General features: G+C 45.8%; 1 protein-coding gene across 3 annotated transcripts in view; it reads left to right on the plus strand.

Moving 5' to 3' along the window:
- GNAO1 (G protein subunit alpha o1) overlaps window positions 1-25,271 on the plus strand; it is a 206,960-nt gene that overhangs the window by 78,113 nt on the left and 103,576 nt on the right. For all 3 annotated transcript variants that reach the window (XM_029076199.2, XM_029076196.2, XM_029076197.2), the window contains exon 3: window positions 10,258-10,399. In XM_029076199.2, coding sequence (XP_028932032.1) covers window positions 10,258-10,399 — 142 coding nt within the window. The remainder of the gene's footprint in view (window positions 1-10,257; window positions 10,400-25,271) is intronic.

Genomic DNA, 25,271 nt, shown 5'->3' on the forward strand with positions numbered 1-25,271 from the left:
TCTCTCTAGTCTCATTTCTGTTAGCGACACCTCCCGATTTAGTCATAACTGCAAGTTTTACCAACACGCTGTTTACTCCCTTCTCCCCGAGCTTTAATAAAGATGCAAAATAAGAACAGATCTTACACCAACTCCCGTGTTACAACACTGGGCGTTCGCCCCCCCCGACAGAATTTTTTACCCAGCGTCCCTGGCCTTTCTTTTATCTCTAATTTCAGCCAAGTGCTTTGAAGGCATGTGAAGTGAAAACTTCCCAGAAACCCTCCCCTAGGTGCTGGGATGGAATCCAGGGGCTGGAAGTACCAAGGAGTGTCCATTCTATCTGTCAAGATCTCCCGAAAGCAGAACCCCTAAAGTGTTCTGGCATCCAGCAACCTTTACAACCAGGAACGTTTTGTATCTCTTCTAAATATCTCCCGTTGCAATTCAAGCCTCTCTTCGTTCAGCCTGGTTTCTGTATGTACTTGGGATACCTGGAATCCACCCTCCTTTGCAATTCTCCCCCAACATCCTTGAAGATCGGGATTGTCATCTTCACCCCAAATTTTTCTTTGGCTAGCTGAAGACCCAAGGCAAAAAGTCACTGTCTTCCCCTCGAATCCTCTGCGGTCTTATCAAAATATGCTGATATTCTGTACCCCCTCGGTGTCTACCTAGTTTGACAGGTCACTTTACAAGCAGCAAGGCTTAGTGGAAAGGCATTCACTGCTCTGTGCCTCAGTTCCCTCATCTGTAAAATGGAGATTTAGACTGTGAGCTCTATGTTTTCCAAGGACTGTGCCCAACCTCATTACCTTGTTTCAACCCTAGAGCTTAGTACAGTGTTTGGCATGGAGTAAGCACTTAACAAATACCACTTCAAAATACAAAAACAGGTTTCCCCATTCAATTTCCTTAAGCAGAATTCTTCCCGCTGTACCGTCGGCAGGACCGTTGTGATAGATAATCTGGGGATCATCGTCGAAGATATTTATTGAGCACTTACTATGTGCAGAGCACTGTACTAAGCACCTGAGAGACTCCAACACAAGAGACTTGGCGGACACGTTCCCTGCCCACAACGAGCTTACAGCCCTGAGGAGATGGAGGCAAATGGGGACGTCACATTTGGCAGATGGGGAGCCCCTGATTTAACGGTCTGGGGAGCACGCACCGATGTTTAAGGAACTCGGAGTTTATCATCCAATCTCATTAGTGCAACAGAGCAAGAGACATTAGCATCCAGTATGTACACAGAACACCGACAGAAGAAACGACTTTCTGAATCTACCTTCCATATGAAACCAGGGTGAAATCGAGTATGATCACGGGAGAGAACAGCTGGTAGGAAAAAACAACAAAGGAAGCGCTCGCAAGGGCAGCAAATTGAGTAATGTGTCTTCCCACAAACCCCAGGAACAGAAAAAGAGAAGGCTTTGTGGCTAAAGAAGGGTAAGAAAGGAGAGACTGGGCCTGACCTTGTCAACCCCTTGAGGTAATGGGGGAAAAACCAAGTTTGTTGTTGTTATCATCAATAACATGATTATAAGAAGTGCTTAATATAAGAAGTGCGGAGAAGCAGCGTGGCTCAGTGGAAAGAGCACGGGCCTTGGAGTCAGGGCTCATGAGTTCGAATCCCAGCTCTGCCACTTGTCGGCTGTGTGACTGTGGGCAAGTCACTTAACTTCTCTGTGCCTCAGTTCCCTCATCTGTAAAATGGGGATGAAGACCGTGAGCCCCACGTGGGACAACCTGATTCCCCTATGTCTACCCCAGCGCTTAGAACGGTGCTCGGCACATAGTAAGCGCTTAACAAATACCAACATTATTATTATTATTATTAATATGTGTCAAGCCCCGTTCTAAGTGCTGGGGTAAATACAAGGTAATCAGGTTGGACACAGTCCCCGGCCTACAGGGGACTCACCGTCAAAGTAGGAGGGAGAAAAACACTGCATCTCCATCTTACAGATGAGGACACTGGCACAGAGAAGTTTAAGTGATTTGCCCAAGATCCCAAACCAGTCAAGTGGTAGAGGCAGAAGTGGAACCCAGGTCTTCTGACTCCCAGTCCTGTGCTCTTTCTACTAGGCCCCATTGCTTATAAAGTGAAAAGCAACTTCACTTTGGAGGCTTCCAGAAAGTGTAAAACAGTGGTTGTGCTTTTGCCCTCTGGGGGTTTCGCCATATCATGGAATAGGCCCTAAAGACCTTGAACTGATGGAACCTGAGGTATTTACAGTCAATCAGTTAATGGTATCTATTGAGTGCTTACTGTGTGCAAAGTACTATATTAAGCTCTTGAGAGAGTACAAGTACTATAAAACAAACAATACAATACTGACAGAATCCTACTTTCCCCTCTCCATGACCCCTGCCCGCAAAGATCTTACCATCTAGAGGGGAGAGAGAGATTAAATTATTTTACCCCACTAGAAACCCTTCCTCCTCAGGGCTTGTTCGCTTGGTTGGATGGTGTGCTGGGACACACTCACTCCAGAGCAGTTGTGCTGACGTATTGTCACCACCCAAGGCTCCACACTAAGCTTGTCAGCTTTGTAGGGCTTCGATTTGGCGGAAGAGGAGGAGTATCCAAGCCTCGGCAGAAAATGAGGCTTATTTGTTTTTCCAGCGGCGGTGATGGGTTTCACCGAGACGCTCTCTCACCCATCATCATCATCAGTATTTATTGAGTGCCACCTGTGTGCAAAGTATGATGCCAGGCATCCGGGAGAGTACAGTAGAGGAGCTTGTAATCCAGTCAACATCACACTTCGAAAAGAAATAGTAATGGTATTGGAGGGGCCGCCGGCTGAGGCCTCCAGTCATCGAACGGCCTTCCGTGCAGGAGACGCCGCTTATGCCCTCCCCTGTTTTAAGCTATTTTTGAGCGTACTCGAGGTTGGGACCTTTGCTTCTTGCTAAAACCGGTCGGATTCAATCGGTAACAAACTGGCAGATACTTAGTGCTCCAGAAACTGGGCTGTAGTTGATGGACTTGAATGACATTTAGGCAGAAAGAGGATAATGGGGAGAAGAAGGAAAGGAGAGGAAGAGGAGGAGGAGAGAAGAAAGGAGAGAGGAAAACATGTGCAGGTCTCATTTTCATTCTTTTCAAAATACCAGCAATCGGGATTAAATCCAAAGGTTGTTCCCCAATTCACAAGCCTTACTGCCTTCCCCTGGCCTCCCTGTCCAGTAAGAAAATAAAACTTTCTGAAGGAGTATAATCTTGTCATCCCTTATACCTCTCCCCACAAACTCGAATTAGCTCCATTTGTTAAGTTTCTACCAATCCCTCTTCATTTCCGCCTCAGAAAGTCTCCCTCTTCATGATTTCCATATCCAGTGATACCAGGTTTCCAACTCCAAGCCCAGTGTTAAGAATTAAATGTGTTTCTGGGGCTGAAGATCAGGCCTGAAGTCTCTAAATCTAGCTCTTTCCTCTTACTTTAAAAAAAAAAAAATCTCCAATTGCAACAGGTTTTTGCTGGCATTGTTTTTTTTTTTAATTTGCTGTTTTTAAGAAAACTGGGATTCACTTTGCATTCTGTGCCTTTTTTTGGCAAAGAGCCATGAAGAGCAGAATACTCAAGACCCTTTTCTAGACAGGGTTGAACTGGCCTAGTAGACCAGAGCTAAGGGGATTGAAGCCCAAAGAGGGAGAGGAATAGGGCGTACTGGGCGTGAATCAATCGATCGGCAGTACTTATCGAGCACCTACTATATGCAGAACACTGTACTAAACACTTGGGAGAGTACAATACTACAAAATTAACAGACGTGACCTTACAGTCTAGAGGGTAAAGAAGTTGTGAATCACTCCAGCTGAGGTGTGTTCGTGTTGTTTAATGGTATTTGGTAACTGCTTACTGAATGCCAGGCGCTGTGCTAAGCACTGGAGTGGATTCAAGTTAATCAGGTTGGACTCGGTTCCTGTCCAACATGGGGCTCACTGTCTTAATCCCCATTTTACCGATGAGGGAACTGAGGCTCAGAGAAGTGAAGTGACAGTGGAATGAAGACAGCAGTTCAAGTTTTCAGGGAGAAAAGCGGGTAATGAAGGCATAGGGAGTTAAACAAGTAAAAAGAGGAAGACGTGAGGACAAGGGGTAACGCTGGGGAGGCTGGATAGGACAGGAGCAGAAAAAGTCTCCCCCATGCCATCTCTCTATGCCTCTCTCTCCCATCCCTCTTCTTTTCTCTCTCTCCCCACCCACCCTTCCCCCTCTCCTCTTCCTTCTCTCCTTCACCAGGGAAGTCTTTGCATAGTAAAGCAAGCCTGCCCCTCTCTTGGAGTGCTTTCTCCTCTCTGGTGGCAATCCTGCCTCCAGCCAGGCTCCTACTCTGTTAATATTAGCACAGGGTTCCTTTTCAAGCTTGTCTTGAAATTCTTCCTCTAGAGTTAGATGAGATTTGCAGAATTTTGGATCTGGGAATTTGTGCTCCAGAAGAAACCGAAGTATTATACTTAGAGCTGGTACAGAATCGAATGGATTTTGCTCATATTTCCTAATTCCTGGCTTTATGTAATACCTGAAACGAGGGGCTGGGCAAGAGAAGGGTTTACTAATTCATATAAGAAGGCTCGCCCGTATGTATTTCCTTTATTCCTCTCAAGCTTGTGAGGAAAGCATCTGGGGAATTTGATCTTTTAATTCCAGTATCAAAGGCATGAGCAATGAGAGTGTCCAGCTAAGGAAGGAATGTTTTAAAGACAATGGTTTTCTGTGTAACTTGGTCTTTAGGCTTCTCTCCTCTGGGAGGAGCGGGAGGTTGGTCTGGACTGGAAATACCGGTGCCCCAGCTTTGGCCTGCTCCCTCCCAAGAGGCCAGTCAGAGAGTGATGAAGGCCAGTGGAGGAGCTGATCCAATCTACAAATTGGACATGAATTAGGTGAAAGTGCCTTCACTCACTTGGAAGCAGAATGTACAAATGAAACACCATTCAGCAAAACGTGAGAATCAATTCTTAGGAGATCTTCCTCATCCCAGGTTCACATCAGGAATCTTTGGGCACCAAATTGGGACCTCCCTAGAGAAAGCTGTAGAATTGCCAGGTTTGGGGAAGACCAAATTACCTTCTGCTTTGGTGTGGCCCACTAGAAAGGGCCTGGGGTAGGGAGGAGATCCTCGGGAAAGGGAAAGAAAATGTGAACCAGCACTAAACCCCAGATCTTCATGGGAAAGGCATTTAGTGAGCTTCCATTTGCTCTGTCACCTTACTCATTGAGGTTAGAGAACATGTCTACCAACTCTGTTCTCTTGTACTCTCCCAAGTGTTTAGTACAATGCTTTGTATGTAGCAAGTGCTCAAGAAATAATATTGACTGCAGATAATTTAGACATTTAAAAAATGTTTCTGGATGTTAAGACTTTGGAGCTCATCCAGAAGGTGCCTCATTCAAATCTTCAATTTTTTATTTTAGGGTTTTTTTGTTTTGTTTTATGGTATTTAAGCTCTTATGATGTGCCAGGCACTGGGGTAGATACAAGCTTATCACCTTGGATGCAGTCCGTGTCCCACATGGAGCTCAAAGTATGAAACTCCGCTATACAGATGAGGGAACTGAGGCACAGAGAAGTGAAGTGACTTACCCAAGGGTAACACAGCAGACAACTGGCAGAGCTGGGATTAGAACCCAGGTCTTCTGATTCCTAGACCCGTGGTCTATCCACTAGGCCACTCTGCTTCTCAGGGACTTAGTAAGATATGTCAGTGAATTCCCCCGTGGAATATGAGCTAGCTGGATCCGCTCAGCACTCTCTGAAATAGTGAGTGGGGGTTGTGAATTTGGGAGCCAATGAGAGAGAAACACTAGCAGAGAAAAGAACAAAATTGAAGCAAGAGAATAAATGTGAAATGGCAACCGTCAGCTTGATTTCTGTTTTCCCACCAACAGTGGTCAACTGCAGAGAACAGAAGTGGAGGCAGCAGATTGGGAGGTGATCCAGGGCTGAGGGTTGCTGGTGCCATAGCGCTGGAGGGACACAATTGGCAAGGAAGATGAGCTCTGTAGGAAGGGCCACAGTGAAGAGAGGAGGAGGAAGCTTTTTAGGGAAGAGAGGCTTTGTAGGGAATCCGGGAAAGGCATTAATAGCTCAAAACAGCTGACGGCAGTCTAGAAACCAGAGACGTCTGAGGAGCGGAGGATGGATTTGTGGAGGTAAGGAGGAATGTAACAGGAGGTTCTGATCGGAGGGTGATAACTGGGTTGGTGAGAATAGGTCCGTATTGATCATCAGCAGCGATCCTATGGATCGCTCAGTGCTGCCGTAGGAAGGGAGACAGTGAGGAGAGGCTTTTTATGGAATCCAAGAGAGGCATAATAGCTTGGAACAGCTAACGGCGGTCTAGAAACCAAAGATGTCAGAGGAAGAGAGGATAGGTCTGTGGGGACAGGAGCTGAGAGAGAGGGAGAGGGAGCTGCAGCAGGGTCTGCCGTGTTGTCGGGAATGAGTTGGGCCATGATGAGACAGGGATTTCAGAATGATACAGAATTGTAGGGAGGGTGGGTGATGAGAGGGGAGTGCAGTGGGATGGGTACACACCGGGTCGAGATGGGATGTTGTGGGAGGTCAGTCGGTGGTATTTATTGAGCACTTGCTGCATCCAGAGCGCTGTACTAAGCACTTGGGAAAATCCAATCGAGTTGGTAGACACGATCCCTTCCCACAAGGAGCTTACAGTCTCCGGGGTGAGTGGTTTGGATCTGCAGCGAGAGAGAAGAGAGAGGTGGGGAGCGGAAGGAAGTGTGGAGAGGAACCCGAGAAATCGGAGTGAGCTTCTGTCTCCACTGACTGAAGATGGGAAATGAGATTTCGGGCACCCTCAACCCCAGAGGAAGTATTACCGGAAAGAGAGGCTGTCAGAAGGGACACTGGGGCAGTGACTTTTCCCAGAAATCCTGAGACGTTAAGAGGCCGGTAACCAGTAGTTGTAGTGGGTCCAGAGGGGAACTGCACGTCATTTCAAATGATGTGAAGGTGGAAAGCGCAGCCTGGGGATATGAGGAGAAGGTGGACTCCTCCACCTTTACCAAAGAGTCAGAGGAATGAGAAAGCGTGAAGCCATCTTAGGAGAGGGGAGAGGCTCAGAGGAAGCAAAATAGCACCTAGTCATAGAGCTTCTTCACTGCAAATATGCTGAGGGCAGCTGCCACCAAGAGGGGAAGCAGCTTCTGGGGGGCAGGAGCTCAAGCAAACCTTCTCCTTGGTACTGAGTAAATTCCTTGGAGATAAGCACAGGCGTGGGCGACCAGGGAGCCGGATGAGAGTGTGTGAATTGCACCCGATCTTTCCGCCTCCCTTCCTCCTGGTGGGTTTGCAGATGACATTTTCTCTGCCCGTGGAGTAGACGTTGCTTTAACGGATTGGAAAAAAAATAAAAGGATGACTCCGCCACTCCCCTACGCCACCACCTCAAAAAAAAAAAAAAAAAAAGGATTCCTGGGAAGCGCTTCCCACATTTCTCTCCCATTCCCTTCAGATACTTCATCCAATTTATACCCTCAGAAGAAAAGTTGGAGCACCAAATCGCTTGGCCCAAATCGAGGTTCAGAATGGCGTCAGGCAGGTCCCTCTTATGGGCTTTTTCTGTCCCCTCCCTCATACTCGAGCAAAATGTCTTCACAGAATGTTCTGCCTTCTTGAAGGCAATCTTTCTGATCTAAGAAAGAACTGTTAATATGCTGCCAGATTCACCCTTGCCCAGTACCTTGAAAATGTATTGCTCTTGCTTCCTGGAGCTTTCAAAACCTACCATCCAAATTCCTTGCTCCCTATCCCATCGTTTCTATTTTTTAAAAAAAGCTCCTTCCACACCCTAAAAAAAAATAGCTTGGTATTTAAAAGGTTACTGTAGCTACCTCTTCTTGCATCCAGCTGGACTTACAAAATAGTAAGTATGTCCCTCCAAGAGGCCCATACTTAAATAAGCCCATAAACCCCCATCCCCTCCCCATACAAAATGGTGCCCTCATCCCAGCAACCTGTTACCCACGGGGCCTTTGTGTCCCCGGGGTACCATTAACAGCTTCAGGCTACCTCACTGGCGCCAACATTTTGAGCATTAGTGGTGAGAGGCAGGGATTTTTGTTTGCTTTGGTTTTTGTTTTTTTGTTCCTCTTTCTGGAAAGCCAAACCTCTGAATGGATGCATTTTAATTCCCACCTCCTTCAGAACGCCATCCATTTCAGGCACCATCCTCTGCCTGCCTGTGGCTCTAATGCCTTTCTATAAACTCACTGTGGGTAGGGAATATGTCTGTTCATTGTAGCTTTGTACTCTCCCAAGCATTTAATACAGTCCTCCGCACACTGTAAGCGCTGAATAAATGCGACTGATTGACTGACTGACAGGTGACTGCCTTTTTCACCAAGGCCTTTTTCGATGGTATTAGTAGTGTATATTATGTATAAACATAATACCATTATTAGAATAATAACACTTTGAATTCCTTTCTTCCAAGGAATTCAAAACTGATTTTTCTCTTGTAACCACATTTCCTTTCTATATTATAGTTTTCGAATTATAGCTGGGGAACAGGTCCAGGATTCTTCCAGGTCCTCTTCAGAATCGGGAATGGATCCCCGGTCCCTAGATTGACTATGCAGAGCTCCATCTTATGGACTATACTGCCATTCCACTTGGTTGAAAGTGATCCTTTGCTCCTCTAATGCCAACTAGTCACTTTAGATCTCGTCTATCTCGCCGTCAATCCTCATCCACATCCTCCCCCTGGCCTGGAACTCCCTCCCCTTTCATAGCTGACAGGCTATCACTCTCTCCACTTTCGAAGCCTTATTAAAATCACATCTCCGCCAAGAGGCCTTCCCCGTCTATGCCCTCATTTTCTCTACTCCCTCCGCCCTTCTGCCTTGGTTGGATCTGTATCCTTTATTCACTCCGCCCTCCGTCCTGCAACATTAACTGACGCATCTGATAATTTTTGGGTTCTAATCCTGGTTCTGCTACTTCTCTGCTGTGTGATCTTGGGCAAGTCACTTATGTTCTCTGTGCCCAGTTACCTCACCTGTGAAATGGTAATTAAGTCCTACTCCCTCCTACCTCAACTGTGAGCCCCATATGGGACAGGGACCGTGTCCAACCTGATTAACTTATATCTACCCCAGTGATTAGAACAGTGTTTAGCGATTAGTAAGTACTTAAGTACCATAATTATTATTCTATACATAATTCATTCATTTATATTAACATCTGTCTCCCCCTCTAGGATGTAAGCTCCTTGTGGTCAGGGAATGTGGCTACTAATTCTGTCATGTTGTACTATTCCGAGCCATTTAATGTGCTTAATACAGTGCTTTGCACTGTAGTTGACGAAACTCAACTCTTTGCTGTTGTTTGTGAATGAGGTCCAGCTCTTCCCTTCTGGTTGTGATTCACTGACCTATGTTGATCGTAGGGTTGTAATAAATCCCAGAAGCAAATAACTCAGATGGTTTGCAGAGATTCCACACCTCATCCCAATAAGTCATTGGATGGAGATCCAGGAACCCAACTTCCAGAATTGGCGTGTTATTGGAAATTGGAACAATTGAACGTCATTAGGGTCTCAACCTAGTTTTGTAGTCACCATAAAAAATATATCCAGATGAAACAGTCAGTCGTGTTTATCGAGTGCTTACTGTGCGCAGAACACTGTACTAAGCGCTTGGGTGAGTGCAATATAACAATACAACAGACACATTCCCTGCCCACAACAGGCTAAAGTCTAGAGCAAGTCACTTCACTTCTCTGGGCCTCAGTTACCTCATCTGTAAAATGGGGATTAACTGTGAACCTCACGTGGGACACCTTGATTACCCTGTATCTACCCCAGCGCTTAGAACGGTGCTCTGCACATAGTAAGCGCTTAACAAATACCAACATTATTATTATTATTAGAGGGGGAGACAGACATTAATATAAATGTCCGTTTTAGACTGTGAGCCCGTTGTACAACCGCTTGTGCTCTGCCCACAGTGGGCGCTCAGTAAATACGATTGAATTGAATGAATGAATATAAATAAATAAATTACAGATATGGACATAAGTGCTATGGGGCTGGAAGGAAGGATGAGTAAAGGGAGCAAGTTGGGGTGACACAGAAGAGAGAGAGGGAAGAAGGTAGGAGGGCTTAGACAGGAGGAGATGTGCCTTCAATAAGGCTTTGGTGAATGATCTTTCTGAGATACGTTTCCTTCATTTTCTTGGGTGATGCTTATCCGATCTTACTGCTACACTTCTCAGACCTGATGTGATTTTATTTTTGTTTAGGATTATTCACGAAGATGGTTTCTCCGGCGAAGATGTGAAGCAGTACAAGCCTGTGGTCTATAGCAACACTATTCAGTCTCTCGCAGCTATCGTCCGGGCCATGGATACCTTGGGCATCGAATATGGTGACAAGGAACGAAGGGTAGGTTAATAGCTTGAATGACACCGTTGACTGAATAACTCTCCTCCTTGTTAACTCTACTTTCTTCCTTCTGAAAACCTTGCCCTGTGGATTTATTTGGCATAAAAAAGGTGTATTTGCACACCTTAAGCAAATATATCCAGCTGACTCGGTAAATAGAATGGAAATTGGGCCTGGGAGTGAAATGGAAGAGATAATTTAGGCCAAGGAAGGTTTTAATAAAGGTGGCACTTGTAATATTCCACAGGCTCCTTAACAAATAAAGAAATGTGACCGTGACCAATCCACTGTTCCGGAATTAGTTAAACGAAGAAATCCCAGCCCTGCAGTATCACCTTCCAAGTGGAAATGTAGGTGACAGAAAACAAGGAAGAATAGAGTTAAAAAAAAAAAAAACAACCCTTAGCTACCATATATAGCTCTTCTTCATTAAGACAATTTTCTTTGCTTTGTTAAAAAAAGAAAACTACTGGAATTAACTATTCTTTGATTCTTCCCCCACAAAAGAATTTTCAGCCCCTCTGGGATTAGTGTGGGATATTTCTAAATATCTAAAGCTCACTCACTCCCCCACCAAAGAAAATCCTCTCCATTCCTAAGGGTGTTAAGTGTGGTATTGAATAAGCATATAAAAACCTCTTGTTTGCAAGAATTTAAATTAACAGTAAGTCTGAACTCTACAAAGGCTTTTTGCTAACACTAAATAAGAGTGTGCATTTCCCTCAGTCAGCAGGGAAAGATACCTTAGGGAACTAAAAATTTCAAAGTGGTTCTTTTTTTAATAGGGATTCCAAAGCCCAAAAGATACTTCTGAGGTGACTTATTGCATCGAGACCTACACTAATGGAGATCTTAAACCACTCTGGGAACGGATATTGATGGCTTTGAACCGAATACATTAATCTGCTGATTATTCAGTGGCTCGGTTTTGAATTGTGCACTTGTCATGTCAATGCTCAAATCCATGAGCCTAGAAGAAACCCGCGTTCTCTGGGTCTGATAAATCATCTCTGACAGGTGGCTTTAAATGGAAAATTTAATTTTTTATGCACCAGTCCTACTACCAAGGGTGAAGCCATGGCCATTTGGGGATTGGCTCTACCAACTGATGGAGGAGCTCAGTAATCGGGCTCTGACTAATGAAATGTTGCAGCTTGGATAAGGATATGTTGATAGGGAAGAAGCGTGGCTCAGTGGAAGGAGCACGGGCTTGGGAGTCAGAGGTCATGAGTTCGCATCCCGGCTCTGCCACTTGTCAGCTGTGTGACTGTGGGCAAGTCACTTCACTTTCCTGGACCTCAGTTACCTCATCTGTAAAATGGGGATTAACTGTGAGCCTCATGTGGGACAACCTGATTACCCTGTATCTATCCCAGCGCTTAAAACAGTGCTCTGCACATAGTAAGCGCTTAACAAATACCAACATTATTTTTTTTTTCTGCTGTGTCACAGAAGGATGGGCTGTAGTTTGAGTAAGGGATTGATTATCTCCATAAAAGGCAACTTAATTCTAGTCTCCCAGTCCAAATGGGGTTGACCTTTCGATTCTGCTCTTGGTGCTAAACGGATCCTCTCTTAGGTCCCTGGGCTTCTATGTAACTTGATGATGATAATGGTATTTCTTAAGCGCTTACTATGTGCCAAGCATTCTTCGTAGCCCTGGGACACAAGATAATCAGATTGTTCCACATGGGCCTCGCACTCTTAATCCCCATTCTACATAGGAGGGAACTGAGGCACAGAGAAATTAAGCGACTCGCCGAAGGTCGCAGAGCAGATAAGTGGCGGAGCCGGGATTAGAACCCCCATGCTCCTGGCAAACCAAGGTTTCAGTGGGTAGCACGGTTCTTGGTTCTTGGGCAGGAACACTCGTTGAAGCAATGCCTAGAGCCATGCTGCAGAGGCTCTTGGCAACCGTGAAGAAGAAGCCAGCGTGGGCTAGTGGGAACATTCAGAGACCAGAGGGTAAGGGTTCTTGCTCTTCCACCAGCATCCCCTCTGCCAGATCGAATTGGCCCTCAAGGTGAGTTCCTAGATATGTTTGCCGCCCCCCCCGCTGCCCGGAAATGTTTTCCCAACTGGGTCTCCATGCCGTCTATTCGGGCTCAGATGTATGTGGGTGGAGTTGGGGGGCGGGGAGGGCACAGGGAGAGAGCGGACCATTCTGTGGGGGGGCCTTTGGGATCTGCTTTGCCCCCCTCCCCGGCCATTGATTCAGGGGGCAGGGAGGAGCCAAGGCCTAGGCTCCCCAAAACAGCTTGAGGAGTAGCTTGGCCTAGTAGAAAGGGCACAGGCCTGGCAGTCAGAGGACCTGGGCTCTAGTTCCGGCTCTGCCACTCGCCTGCTCTGTGGCCTTGGGCAAGTCACTTAATTTCTCAGTTACCTCACAACAGACAAGCAGTGAAGGCGAGATTAGAACTCAGCTACTCTGACTTTGAGGCCCACCATCTTTCCACTAGGCCACGCTGCTTCCCAGACTGAGGTCGCTGGTTCTCATCCCTTCTCTGCCTCTCACTCCCACTTTGAGTGAGTTACTTAACCATTCTGGATCCCGCATCTTCTACCTGGAAGATAATACCTGTCCCCTGCCCGTAGCACAGCGGTGTGGGAAGGACTGGCGAGATAATTCGGGAGAGCACTTTACATTCCTGTAGCTAAAGCCTTAGACAAATAAAGACTATTTTATCATTATCAGAAAGTTCAGGCTAGTTTTGAACCAGAAGCGTGAATTTCTAAACAAACTAGGACCTGGAATAGTAGGTAAAACACTCCAATTCAATCAATATCTTCCTTCTGAGGGACTCTGAGTCTTTCATATCTCCTCGGCTCAATGGTCGTAGATGCGTGGATCAAACAGCCACGGCTTGAAACAAGAAACAAAACAAGTTTTCATCAACATTTCCAGTTACGCTCTGATTTTTTGAATTATTGGGTTAACTTAGAGCAGGTGCAGGGGTCCCAGACCAGGGCCAGTATCAGGAGGTCCCTCAGAAATGAAAGGATCTGAGAGCAGGGACTGGGGAGGAAGTGGTTGGAGGAGCAGAAATCCTTTTTCTTCCACCTTGCTGATCTAATTGGCCTAGAACCAGAGAGCTGTTCGCCTACCTGGTGCCCAGAGACTCCTTGACTCAGAGACAATTAGAGGAGCGTGGTGGAAGGAGAGGAACTTTTGAGGAGGTGTTGGGGGAGGTGCTCAGCCTGACGGTTGTCCAGATGGATGAAATTGGCACACTGAACCGAGCCATGCTGGGCCAGAGCCCTCATCCCGTTGCTTCAGAATCAGGTGATGGGGTCTGACTAGCCCAGAAAGAGCAGACTGTGTTTCCTCTATTACTGCCTTTTCTCTCTTTTATCCACTGATGCCTTTTTTTTTAAGAGCAAAATTTAGGCCACTCTCTAACATCCATCACTGTAAAATACCGAGCAGGGTCATTGTATGTGGGAGCTCAACTCTCCAGGTAGCAGCCTGAAGGAAATGAGGAAAGTCAGTGTGAGTGTTTGAATCTGATCAAGAGTAGTTTGATGGACAGAAAATGAATGGGTTTTCTGATCCCATTAGAGGGAAGGACAACAAGACAATATCTATAAAATTCAGATAAGCCAGTTCATTCCTCTCCCAGAGGATAGTTGCAGCCTCCTAGATTTGACTTTCAGAGTGATGTAATGCAAGGAGCGGGAAATGTTGGGAAATAAAAGAAGCAGCGTGGCCTAGTGGAAAGAGCATGGGCCTGGGAGTCAGAGGATCTGGGTTCTAATCCCGACTCTGCCACTTGTCTACTATGTGACCTCAGGCAAGTCATTTAACGTCTCTGTGACTGTTACCTCATTCGTAAAATCGGGATTAAGACTGTGAGCCCCGTCTGGGATGTGGACTGTGCCCAAACGGATTAGCTTGTATCTACCCCGGAGTTTGAGTTTACACAGAGTTCCTATGTGCCTGGCACATAGGAAGCATATTAATACCATTTAAAAGCTGTCTAGGATGAAGAAATTTTAGTGAATTTTCATCGGTTAGTGAATACACATTCATGTTCACAGGATCCACATAGCAAAACCACCCTTGCAAATGTGCACAGGGACATCTCCAGATGCATTTTCTTAGACAAATATTTGCTAATTGTCCATGTGATGAATGGGCCAATCCTCTACCTCAAAAACTGCTGTAGATCAGAGTTTCCTTTACAACTAACACTTTGGACCATCATCATAAATGTATCAAATTATTAGCTGTTTATTTTTTCCCTAAATGGGCCTTGTGGGTGCTGTCTATCCTTGGCCAGGAAGAAAGTAAAATTATTTTAAGGAAGGCGCCTGAGAGTACATTTTGTTGTCTCTGGGGATACTGCTTGCTTTTGAGAAAGGGGAGGAAGGTGGAAAGAAAACCACTGGGGATCCTTCCCGGATGGCCCTAGTGGAGATGGAACAAATATGAGACCAGTTATTGTCTGGGACTGGAGCAAGAGAAACAGGTAAGTAGAAAAGACATTGTACTTCCAAAGTGCATAGGACAATACATTTCACTCATTGTCTCACACTAAATATCATGGCTAATGCTACCTTTCTTTTTTTCCTCCGTGGAGTTAAAGGAATGGAGACCCCAAGCAAGGTCACTGCAAAGGAATAATCTCTAGATGATCCTAATTAGAGTTGACCAGTCTCAGAATTCCAGGAAAATTTCTCAGATATTCCTCCTAGGTCCTGGGTTTTCTCAATGAATCATATTTATTGAGCTCTTACTGTGTGCAGAGCACTGTACTAAGTACTTGGGACAGTGCAACCCAACAATATAACACACATTCCCTACCCACAACAAGTTTACAGTCTAGAGGGGAAGACAGACATTAATATAAATAAATTATAGATATGGACATAAGTGCTGTGGGGCTGGGAATAAAGGGAGCAAGTAAGGTTGACGCAAAAGGGACTGGGAGGAAAGGAAATGAAGGCTTAATCAGGGAAGGCCTCTTGGAAGAGATGTGCCTTTAATAAGGCTTTGAAGGTGGGGAGAGTGATTGTCAGGTATAGAGAGGGAGAGTGTGCCAGGCCAGAGACATGATGTAGGCGAGAGGTCAGCAGCGAGATAGATGAGATTGAGGTACAGTGAGAAGGTTAGCATTAGAAGAACAAAGTTTGCGGGCTGGGTTGTAGTAGGAGAGTAGCGAGGTGAGGTAGGAAGAGGCAAGGTGATTGCGTGTTTTAAAGCCAATGGTAAGGAGTTTCTGTTTGATGCGGAGGTGGAAGAGCAAAAGAGCAACCACTGGAGATTCTTGAGGAACGAGGAAACGTGGGCCGAATGGTTTTTGTAGAAAAATGATCGAGACAACAGAGCAAGGCATAGGCTGGAATGGGGAGAGACAAGAGACAGGGAGGTCAGCAAGGAGGCTGACACAGTAATCAAGACAGGGTAAGTAAGTGCTCAATAAATACTATTGAATGAATGAATAAGTGCTTGGATTAACGTGGTAGTGGTTCAGATGGAGAGAAAAGGATGAATTTTAGCAATATTGTGCAAGTTGAACCTACAGGATGTAATGATGAGAGAGAGGAGTCAAGGATAACTCCAAGGGGCTTGGGAGACAGAAAGGATGGTGATGCTGTCTACAGTGATGGGAAAGTTGGGAGAGGACAGGGTTTGAGTGGGAAGATGAGGAGTTCTGTTTTAAACATGTTAAGTTTACAGTGACTACAGAATATTCAAGTAGAGATGCCTTGAAGGCAGGAGGAAATGTAAGATTACAGAGAGGGAGAGAGATCAGGGCTGGAGATGTAGATTTGGGAATTAACTGCATTGAGGTGGTAGTCGAAACCATGCGAGTGATTGAGTTCTCCAGGGGAGTGAGTATAGGTGGAAAATAACAGGGGACCCAGAACTGAACTTTGAGGGACACCACAGTTAGGGGGTGGGAGGCAAAGGAGGAACCTGTGAAAGAGACTGAGAATAAGTGGCCAGAGAGACAGGAGGAGAACCGGAAGAGGACAATATCAGGGAAGCGGAGGTTGGATAATGTTTCCAGGAGAAGGGGGTGGTAGACACTGTCTAAGTCAGCTAAGAAGTTGAGGAGGATTAGGGTGGAGTAGAGGCCATTGGATTTGGCAAGAAGGAAATCATTGGTGACCTTTGAGTGGGTGGTTTCTGTGGAGCCGAAGCCAGATTGGAGGGGGTGAAGGAGAGAATCGGAGGAGAGGAACTTGACACAGCGAGGATAGAAAACTTGTTTAAAGAGTTTGGAGAGGAGTGGTAGGAGGGAGATGGGGTGATAACTGGGGGGGGGGACCATGAGGTCAAGGGAGGGTTTTTTTAGGCTAGGGGAAACTCGAGCATGTTTGAAAGCTGTGAGGAAGAAGCCATTGGAGAGAGATCAGTTGAAGATGGCAGTCAGGGAGGGAAGAAGGGACTGGGCAAGTGTTCTGATCCAGTGCAAAGGCACGGTGCCGGAGGTGCAGTTGGAGGGAGTGGATTTTGAGAGAAGAGAGGAGATCTCCTCTAGAGATACTTCTGGGAAGGAAACCCTCTCAAAAGCTTCCTCCCCTATAAATGAGCCTCATATTAAAAAGTGGCTTCAGTTCTGCTCTCAGTTGAAACATCCCGATGCATAAAACAGCTTTCTCAAAAGCTTTCTTCCCGATAAAATGACCCTGCTCTATATTTTTGCAGTGATGGATGTTAGGGAGGCTTGATTTTTGTTCTAATTAGAAAAGTAAACAGAGTTTCTCCAGGGATGCAGTTACTTCCTGGAATTCTGAGATTGTTTAACTCTAGTTAGGATTAAACAATGACCTAGAGATAGAGAGTGACTGTATCCAAAGGAAAAGATAAAACTAGTTGTGGCCAAAACAAAATCTCTGACATTTTGAGATCTGCCAGGAAAGGTTCTCTCTTCTGATATGTAGATAGCTCCATCCTTATTCTTATTAATATTAATATAGCATTAAGTTCCTATTTATGTTCTAGGTACTGTGCTAAGCACTGGGATAGATAATCAGAACTCCGAGTCATGATGGGCTCACAGTGTGAGGCAGAGATAGCGGATAGCTTATTCCCATTTTACAGGGGAGAAAACTGAGGCACGGAGGGGTTGAAAGGGGTTTCTCAAGGTGACACGGCTGGCCAGTGGCCCAACTGGGATTAGAACCCAGTTCCCCAAACTCCCAGATCCATGCTACTGCTGCTGCGACTACTATTACTATTATTAAGTGCCGTCGAGTTATTTCCAATTCATAGCAACTCCATGGATATACTTTCTCCAGAACGTCCTGTCCTCTGCCATAATCCGCAACCTTTCTAATGGTTCTTCTGTTATCGTTGTTATGGTCTCTATGCATCTTGCTGCTGCTCTGCCTCTTCCACGTTTTCCCTAGACTTTTCCTAGCATTAGTGTCTTCTCCAGAGAATTAGTTGTCCTGATTGTGTCCAAAACATGCTAATCTAAATTGTCATTTAATAATAATAATCAATAATTATGGTATTTGTTAAGCATTTACTATCTGTCAAGCACTGTTCTAAGAGCTGGGGTAGATTCAAGGTAATCAGGTTGTCCCACATGGGGCTCACATGGCTCAGTGGAAAGAGCCCGGGCTTGGGACTCAGAGGTCATGGGTTCTAATCCCGGCTCTGCCACTTATCGGGCTGTGGGACCTTGGGCCAGTCACCTAACTTCTCTGGGCCTCAGTTACCTCATCTGGAAAATGGGGATTAGAACTGTGAGCCCCAGATGGGGCAACCTGATGACCTTGTATCTACCCAGCGCTTAGAACAGTGTTCGGCACATAGTAAATTCGTAGCAAATACCAAATTATTAATCCCCATTTTACAGATGAGGTAACTGAGGCCCAGAGAAGTTAAGTGGCTTGCCCAAGGTCACACAGCAGATTAGTGGTGGAGCCAGGATTAGAACCCATGTCCTCTGACACCCAAGCCCGTGCTCTTTCCACTAAGCCATGTTGCTTCAAAGATGTGCCCCCTCTGAGGCCTACTACTCCTACTAATAATAATATAGTTACATTATTATAAAGAGAAGCATCATGGCCTAGTGAATAGAACAAAGTCCTGGGAGTCAGAAGGGCCTGGATTCTAATCCTGACTCCGCCACATGTCTGCTGTGTGACCTTGGGCAAGTCACTTAACTTCTCTATGCCTCGGTTACCTCATCTGTAAAATGGGGATTAAGGCTGTGAGCCCTGTGTGAAACAGGGACTGAGTCCAACCTAATTACTTTGTTTCTACTAGCCCTTAGAACAGTGTTTGGCACAAAGTGAGCTTAACAAATACCACAATAATAATTATTATTATAATTATTAGTGAATACCATTTTTTTAAAAAAGCTTGCAGTTTAGAGGAACTGTCAGTTGGTACCTGGGGATGTGGTCCAGCTCTGCTGTTTCATCCACAGGGGCATAGAATGCATGACCTAGTAGATCCCTGCATAAGGGCCTCTCCCACCATCTCAGAGAGACACGGAGCATCGCCGTAGCCAGCGCCTTTGCTTTCAGAGGGCCGAGAACAGACAGCTGGTGATTCCTCTCACAAGGATCGATCAAAATCCCAGACTTGGATTATGCCCCTCAGAGTTCAGTGACGCCCTTGGACAAGTCATAACCTACCCCTTAAAGTCAGCGTCATTTCCTCTAGACCGTAAGCTCATCCTCTAGCCTGAAGCATGCTTTGGGCAGGGAATGTCTGTTTATTGTTATTGTACTCTCCCAAGCGCTTAGTACAGTGCTCTGAACACGGTAAGTGCTCAATAAATACGATTGACTGACTTCTCATAAGAGAGCTCAGACTCAGGGTCTAGAACAGCTCAAGGTAGAAATTTCCTGCCCTAGGGTACCAAGAGGATGCAGGTGGCACTAAATCTGGGGCCCTTTCTTAAAGGTCTTTGGAAGCCCAGGGAGTATAGCTGAATCAATCGGTCGTATTTATTGAGCGCTTACTTAAGCGGAGCACTGCTTGGGAGAGTACATTGTAACAGAGTTGGTAGACACATTCCCTGCCTCAGTGAGTTTACAGCCTAGAAGGGGAGACAGACATTAATAACTTACCTCTTGCCCTCTTCCTGCGTCCCAGGGATGTTCGGCGAGATCGTTAGGAAAGTATTTTGGGTTCCTTGGAGACGAGCGCTCTCTCAGGACAGCGTATGAATTATTCATTATTGGGAGGGACCGCCCTTGGTCTAGACATGGTTGAATGTTAACGCTTTCCCTCAGTCACCAGTTCAGGAGGCTGCTTTATATAGACCAGCTCAACTGTGCAAACCTTCTCCTGTGCCTTCCCTGGCTTGGCATCAAAATCTAGAGATAATGGTGGTAGGTACTGTGAATGCAGGGCAGATGGGCGAATAATATATGCACAATGCAGAGAGATCTGTTTGGAAAGACTTTCCCACATTATGGTGCCTCTTATGGGACACCCCCTACTATAGCTTAAACTCTAGCCATTCCAAAGGCGTGTTGAGTGTGGTACACACTGACACCCTAAGAGTCTTTATGCAGATTCAAGAGAAAGCCTAACTCCAAATTAGCTTAACTCTAACTCTGAAAAACTCTGGGAGGGGTTTTCTGTACCAGTTTGGTGAAATCTCTGGTGGTGCCTTTCCCAAAGTAGCCTACTGCTCCCTTAGGCGATTCCATTAGCCGTTCCAGGTTGGATTGTGTTTCCGAATCCATTCTTTCCATTGAGCACGTAGTGGGTATAGAGCACCTTACCGGGAGCTTGGAAGAATGCACTGGAGTAACCACTTTAGAATTGTAATCCTGCTGGGTCAATTTAAGAAATCCTAATTATTCATCTATAATTGAGCACCTGCTGTATGTAGAGAACTCAGGAAAACACACAGAGTTGGAAGACATGATCCCTGCCCACAAGGAGCTTACAGTCTGCAAGGGGGGGTGGACATTAAAATAGATTACAGATGGGGAAATAATAGAACGTGAGGATTTACGTCACTATTCTGGGGCTGGGGTAAGCATCAAAGCGCTTGAGGGATGACCTCTAAATTGATTACAGATCATAAGCATTGGTCCAATTTAAGCTTTGTTTTATGTTTCTGTTACCTACTTTCCCAAGATCTTAGTACAGTGTGTTGCACACAGTGGATGCTCAGTAAATACCATTATCACTATTCCTTGGATTTGCCTGACACAGGAGAGATGTCTCAGAGAAACCACACCCTTCTTCTTCCCCCTCTCATTTGTGGAATTCTTGGATAAGGACTGAGGGAGACGGAGGAGATGTCCCTTCCTTAACAGAGAATGGACAAGGTCTTCGAGAGGAAAGATGCCTCTGAATGGAAATTCTTAGGGAAAAGTCAAGGTAGAGACTTGTTCGAATCTTCCGTTTCAGAACTAAAAGCAAACGAAGCTATGCTATTCTGTCACTCCAGTCGAATCACTGGAGAGACTTGCCTACATTATAAAATGTTTCATGCACATTAGATGTTGTGGTAGTGGATGGAGTGGAGAATGGAAGACGTACCGGGGCGTGTATGCACTAGGCACTAAGGAGAATACAGTATAACTGAGTTGGTAGACGCGTTCCCTGCCCACGACGCGCATTCGCCCAGCCTCCTCCTGGTAACCAAGCAGACTTTGTTCCATCCATAAGAGTATTCTACCCAAGGAGTATCTAAATCTGCCTGTGCATTTCAAACACTCTGTCAAACATTCACAGGGAAATCTGTGAAGGGATCCAGCTGGTTTGGGAGGAGCACAGTAGCTGTTGCAGCCCAGCATTGCTTGGATCCCACTTAGAACCCAGAGCGTCCCCCGGGGCCATCTTGGAGCCCAGTTCCCAGCATCCTCCTTTCATCACACTAACACCCTGGCCCTCCGCGATCACCGCAGAAAGGTCAGGAGTGGGTGGCCGGGCAAGTGAATTGTCCTTCCAACACTGGCATAATGAAGCTGAGGCTCCATTATCCACTTGTCCTTTCCCTCAGGCTAATTCCCAACATCTCCTCTTCCCGGCAACTGCCTTTGAATGTCAGAGCTGAGACTCTATTATCCACATGACCTTTCCCTCAGGTTCATTCCCAGAGTCTCCTCTCCCCATTAACTGCCCTTGAATGTCAGAGCTGAGGCTCTATTATCCACATGTCCTTTCCTCCAGGCTCATTCCCAGCATTTTCTTATCCCAGTAACTGCTCTTGAATGTCAGAGATGAGGCTCCATTATCCACATGACCTTTCCCTCAGGCTCATTCCTGGTGTCTCCTCTCTCCGATAACTGCCCTTGACTGTCAGAGCTGAGGCTTCATTAGATATCAGAGGACACTCCCTATTCAATTGATTAATTCAATTAAGAAAAGCAGTGTGGCATAGTGGATAGAACAGGTGCCTGGGAATGAGAAGGTCCCGGGTTCTTATTCTGACTCTACCGTTTGTCGTCTTTGTGACCTTGGGCAAGTCTTTTAACTTTTCTGTACCTCAGTTCCCTCATCTATAAAGTGGAGATTAAAACTCCGAGCCCCATGTTGGACATAGACTTTGTCCAACCTGATAAATATATATCTACCCCAGGGCTCAGTACAGCGCCTGGCACATTCAAAGCGTGGCTCAGTGGAAAGAGCCTGGGCTTCGGAGTCAGAGGTCATGGGTTCGACTCCCGGCTCTGCCACTTGTCAGTTGTGTGACTGTGGGCAAGTCACTTAACTTCTCTGTGCCTGAGTTACCTCATCTGAACAATGGGAATTAACTGTGAGCTTCACGTGGGACAAGTTGATTACTCTGTATCTACCCCAGCGCTTAGAACAGTGCTCTGCACATAAGTGCTTAACAAATACCAACATTATTATTCAATAGTATTTATTGAGTGCTTGCTATGTGCAGAGCACTGTACTAAGCGCTTGGAATGTACAATTCGGCAGCAGATAAAGACAATCCCTGCCCATTGATGGGCTTACAGTCATTCATTCATTCAATAGTATTTATTGAGCGCTTACTATGTGCAGAGCACTGTACTAAGTGCTTGGGATGAACAAGTCGGCAACAGATAGAGACAGTCCCTGCCGTTTGACGGGCTTACGGTCTAATTGGGGGAGACGGACAGACAAGAACAATGGCAATAAATAGAGTCAAGGGGAAGAACATCTCGTAAAAACAATGGCAACTAAATAGAATCAAGGCGATGTACAATTCATTAGCAAAATAAATAGGGTAACGAAAATATATACAGTCAAATTGAGGACATAGTAAGCGCTTATCAAATACCATAAAAAAAAAATCAGCTCCCCACCTAGAAAGGAATTGGAGAATCGAGGCAACTCTTCAGACAAAGGAGGTTGTTTAAATTAACTCAGCTCCCCGGGGAAAAGTGAGGGGTTTGCTTAATTTCAAGTACTCCTTTTCTCTGCTGCTTTTCTGGTAAAGCTGGGTCTACAGTGAATACTCCATGGCTTGAATAATTAGGGTTCCTGCCCCAAACGTGTTCATTTGCCATCACTGTTGAATTGCAAAAGAGAGAAAATATAGATTTTTCCTGTTTTCCCCACCTCCAAGAAAATGAAAGTACAGGAAAATCTGCATGGCAGCCAGTGATTCTGTTGCTATTCTCTCAGCATGCATCCAGGAGGGAATTGAGGTATGATCCTTGGCGGCAGTGTTGAGAAGCAGTGTGGCCTAGTGGATAGAGGATGGCCCAGGGCGTCAGAAAGACATGGATTCTAACCCCGGCTCTGCCGCTTGTCTGCTGCATGAACTTGGGCAAGTCACTTAACTTCTCTGATCCTCGGTTACCTCATCTGTAAAATAGGGATTAAGACTATGAGCCTCACTTGGGACAGGGACTGCGTCCAACCTGATTAGCTTGTATCTACCCCAGCGTTTAGTACAGTGCCTGGCACATAATAAGCACTTAACAAATACCATTTAAAAAAAAATGTCAGTTATAATAACCCTACATTCTCCCTTGGGATGAGGGTCAGTTGACTAGAGGCATCCTGTGCAGGCTTCAGAGACGGTTTTAGCCATGACTGCTGTGCTCCATTCCCTCTGGTCCAGTGGACGAGAAGGTGGTGGCCTGAGGGAGCTACAGGTCAGGCACATGGGGAGGCTCAGAATCCCAGGATGTGTGAATTTTAACATTCCATTCCTTGGAAGGTCAGAATTGGGAAAGCCTTGGATTAAAGTCCTAGTCCAGTTAGAGGCTTCCAGATCTGACATAATCTTCACCACTTGCTTCAATCTCTGGGGAGTGGCTGGTCCAAGCTGTTTTAAATCAGGTCATTGTGAGTAGCTAAAAAGGTAGAGCCCTTAGGGAGACTAAAAATAAGAGCAATTAACACTCTAAAGCGAGGGCATACCTTCCAGAAGGCTAACCCTGCCCCCCACTCCCCCAGCCCTCCCACCCCCAGCTATTGGGGTGAGAGATCCTAATTCCCAAGGTTCTGATTAGCTAACTATCCCTGGTGGCTATTGGGGTAAAACCTAAATTCCCGGGTCTTTGGGAATAACCTACATCCTAGCCGCCAACACCGTGTCTCCTCAGCCTGGTGAGCAGTGAGGAATGCAGCATTTGGAGATGATACCGCTATTAATGGGTGTATGTCTGGATGCTAAAGCTGGGATAGTCTTGTGGAGGGTGGGGAGGGGGGAGGTCTGGAGACCCTTGCTCCAAGGCCTAGGAGGATGTACAAGCCCCCTCTCCCCAGCAACCAGCCTGATCAAACTCGGGGGAAAGCGTAGGAGGGGGAGTTGTCAGAAGTAGGGGCTCATGGTGGCAAGGGAACATGTCTGCCAACCATGTTATATTGCACTCTCCCAAGTTCTTAGTATGAATTGCTCTGCCTTTGTAAGGGCTCAATAAATATGATTGATTGATTAATTGATTGAGAAGTCTAGCAGACTTCAGAAGCCAAGAAAAGCTGATGGATTCAGACTGGCCAGTTCGGGATTTGGAGTTTCTGCTCTTGGTCCTGGCCTTCCCTTGAAACACCTTGGATATCTTCCCTTAAGATGCCTCAAATTGTGTCTGTTTGTTGTTATATTGTACTCTGCCAAATGTTTAGTTCAGTTCTCTGCACACAGTAAGCGCTCAATAAATACAATTGCATGATGCATGAATGAATGAATTGGGCCCCACCAGCTCAAGGAACACTCCAGTGTCCCCCAGAAAAGCCCACTTTGGGGGCACCTGATCCAGTGTCCATTTTTATCACAGGAGGACAGATGCCAGGAAAAATAGAACTCACAGGTGGCCTCTGGTCAGAAAGTTTTAGGAACTGCTGAGGCAGATGCCTGAGGTTGCTGGAATTCGTGATCCAAAAGGTAATGTGCTTTTCCTGTTAATAGACCTGGAGCTTTTCCAATGATATATCCAAATCTCCCCATGAAAGGGAGTTGAAGCACTTAGGAAATGAATGTATCATCCGATTCGTGAGAAATGAGATAGGTCAGAAGCTTCCAATCTCTAGTTTCCACTCAGAGGAGGGGACGGCAAAGTTTTGTCCCCATGAAAACGGAGCTGAAGCACTTAGGAAATGAATGTATCATCCAATTCGTGAGACATGAGCTAGGCCAGAGGCTTCCAATCTCTAGTTTCCACTCAGAGGAGGGGAAGGCAAAGTTTTTTGGGTTTTTTTATTTGTATTTGTCAACTCTAGATGAACTCTGTGAAATGCAAGCATGTTGCAAGAGACCTGTGCACATGCCGAGCCACATAGATGCCCAGTAATTGATATAACCCAGTAACTGTCAGATTTGAGAAGGGACGTGGGCAAGAGGTCGGCGGTGAAATAGATGAGATCGAGGGCCTCTAGACTGTAAACTCGTTGTGGGCAGAGAATGTGCTGTTTATTGTTGTACTCATCCAAGTGCTTAGTAGTACAGTGCTGTGCACACAGTAAGCACTCTAAAAATACGATTGAATGAACGAATACAGT

The sequence above is a fragment of the Ornithorhynchus anatinus genome, chromosome 11 (assembly GCF_004115215.2).
Source record: "Ornithorhynchus anatinus isolate Pmale09 chromosome 11, mOrnAna1.pri.v4, whole genome shotgun sequence".
Taxonomy (NCBI): domain Eukaryota; kingdom Metazoa; phylum Chordata; class Mammalia; order Monotremata; family Ornithorhynchidae; genus Ornithorhynchus; species Ornithorhynchus anatinus.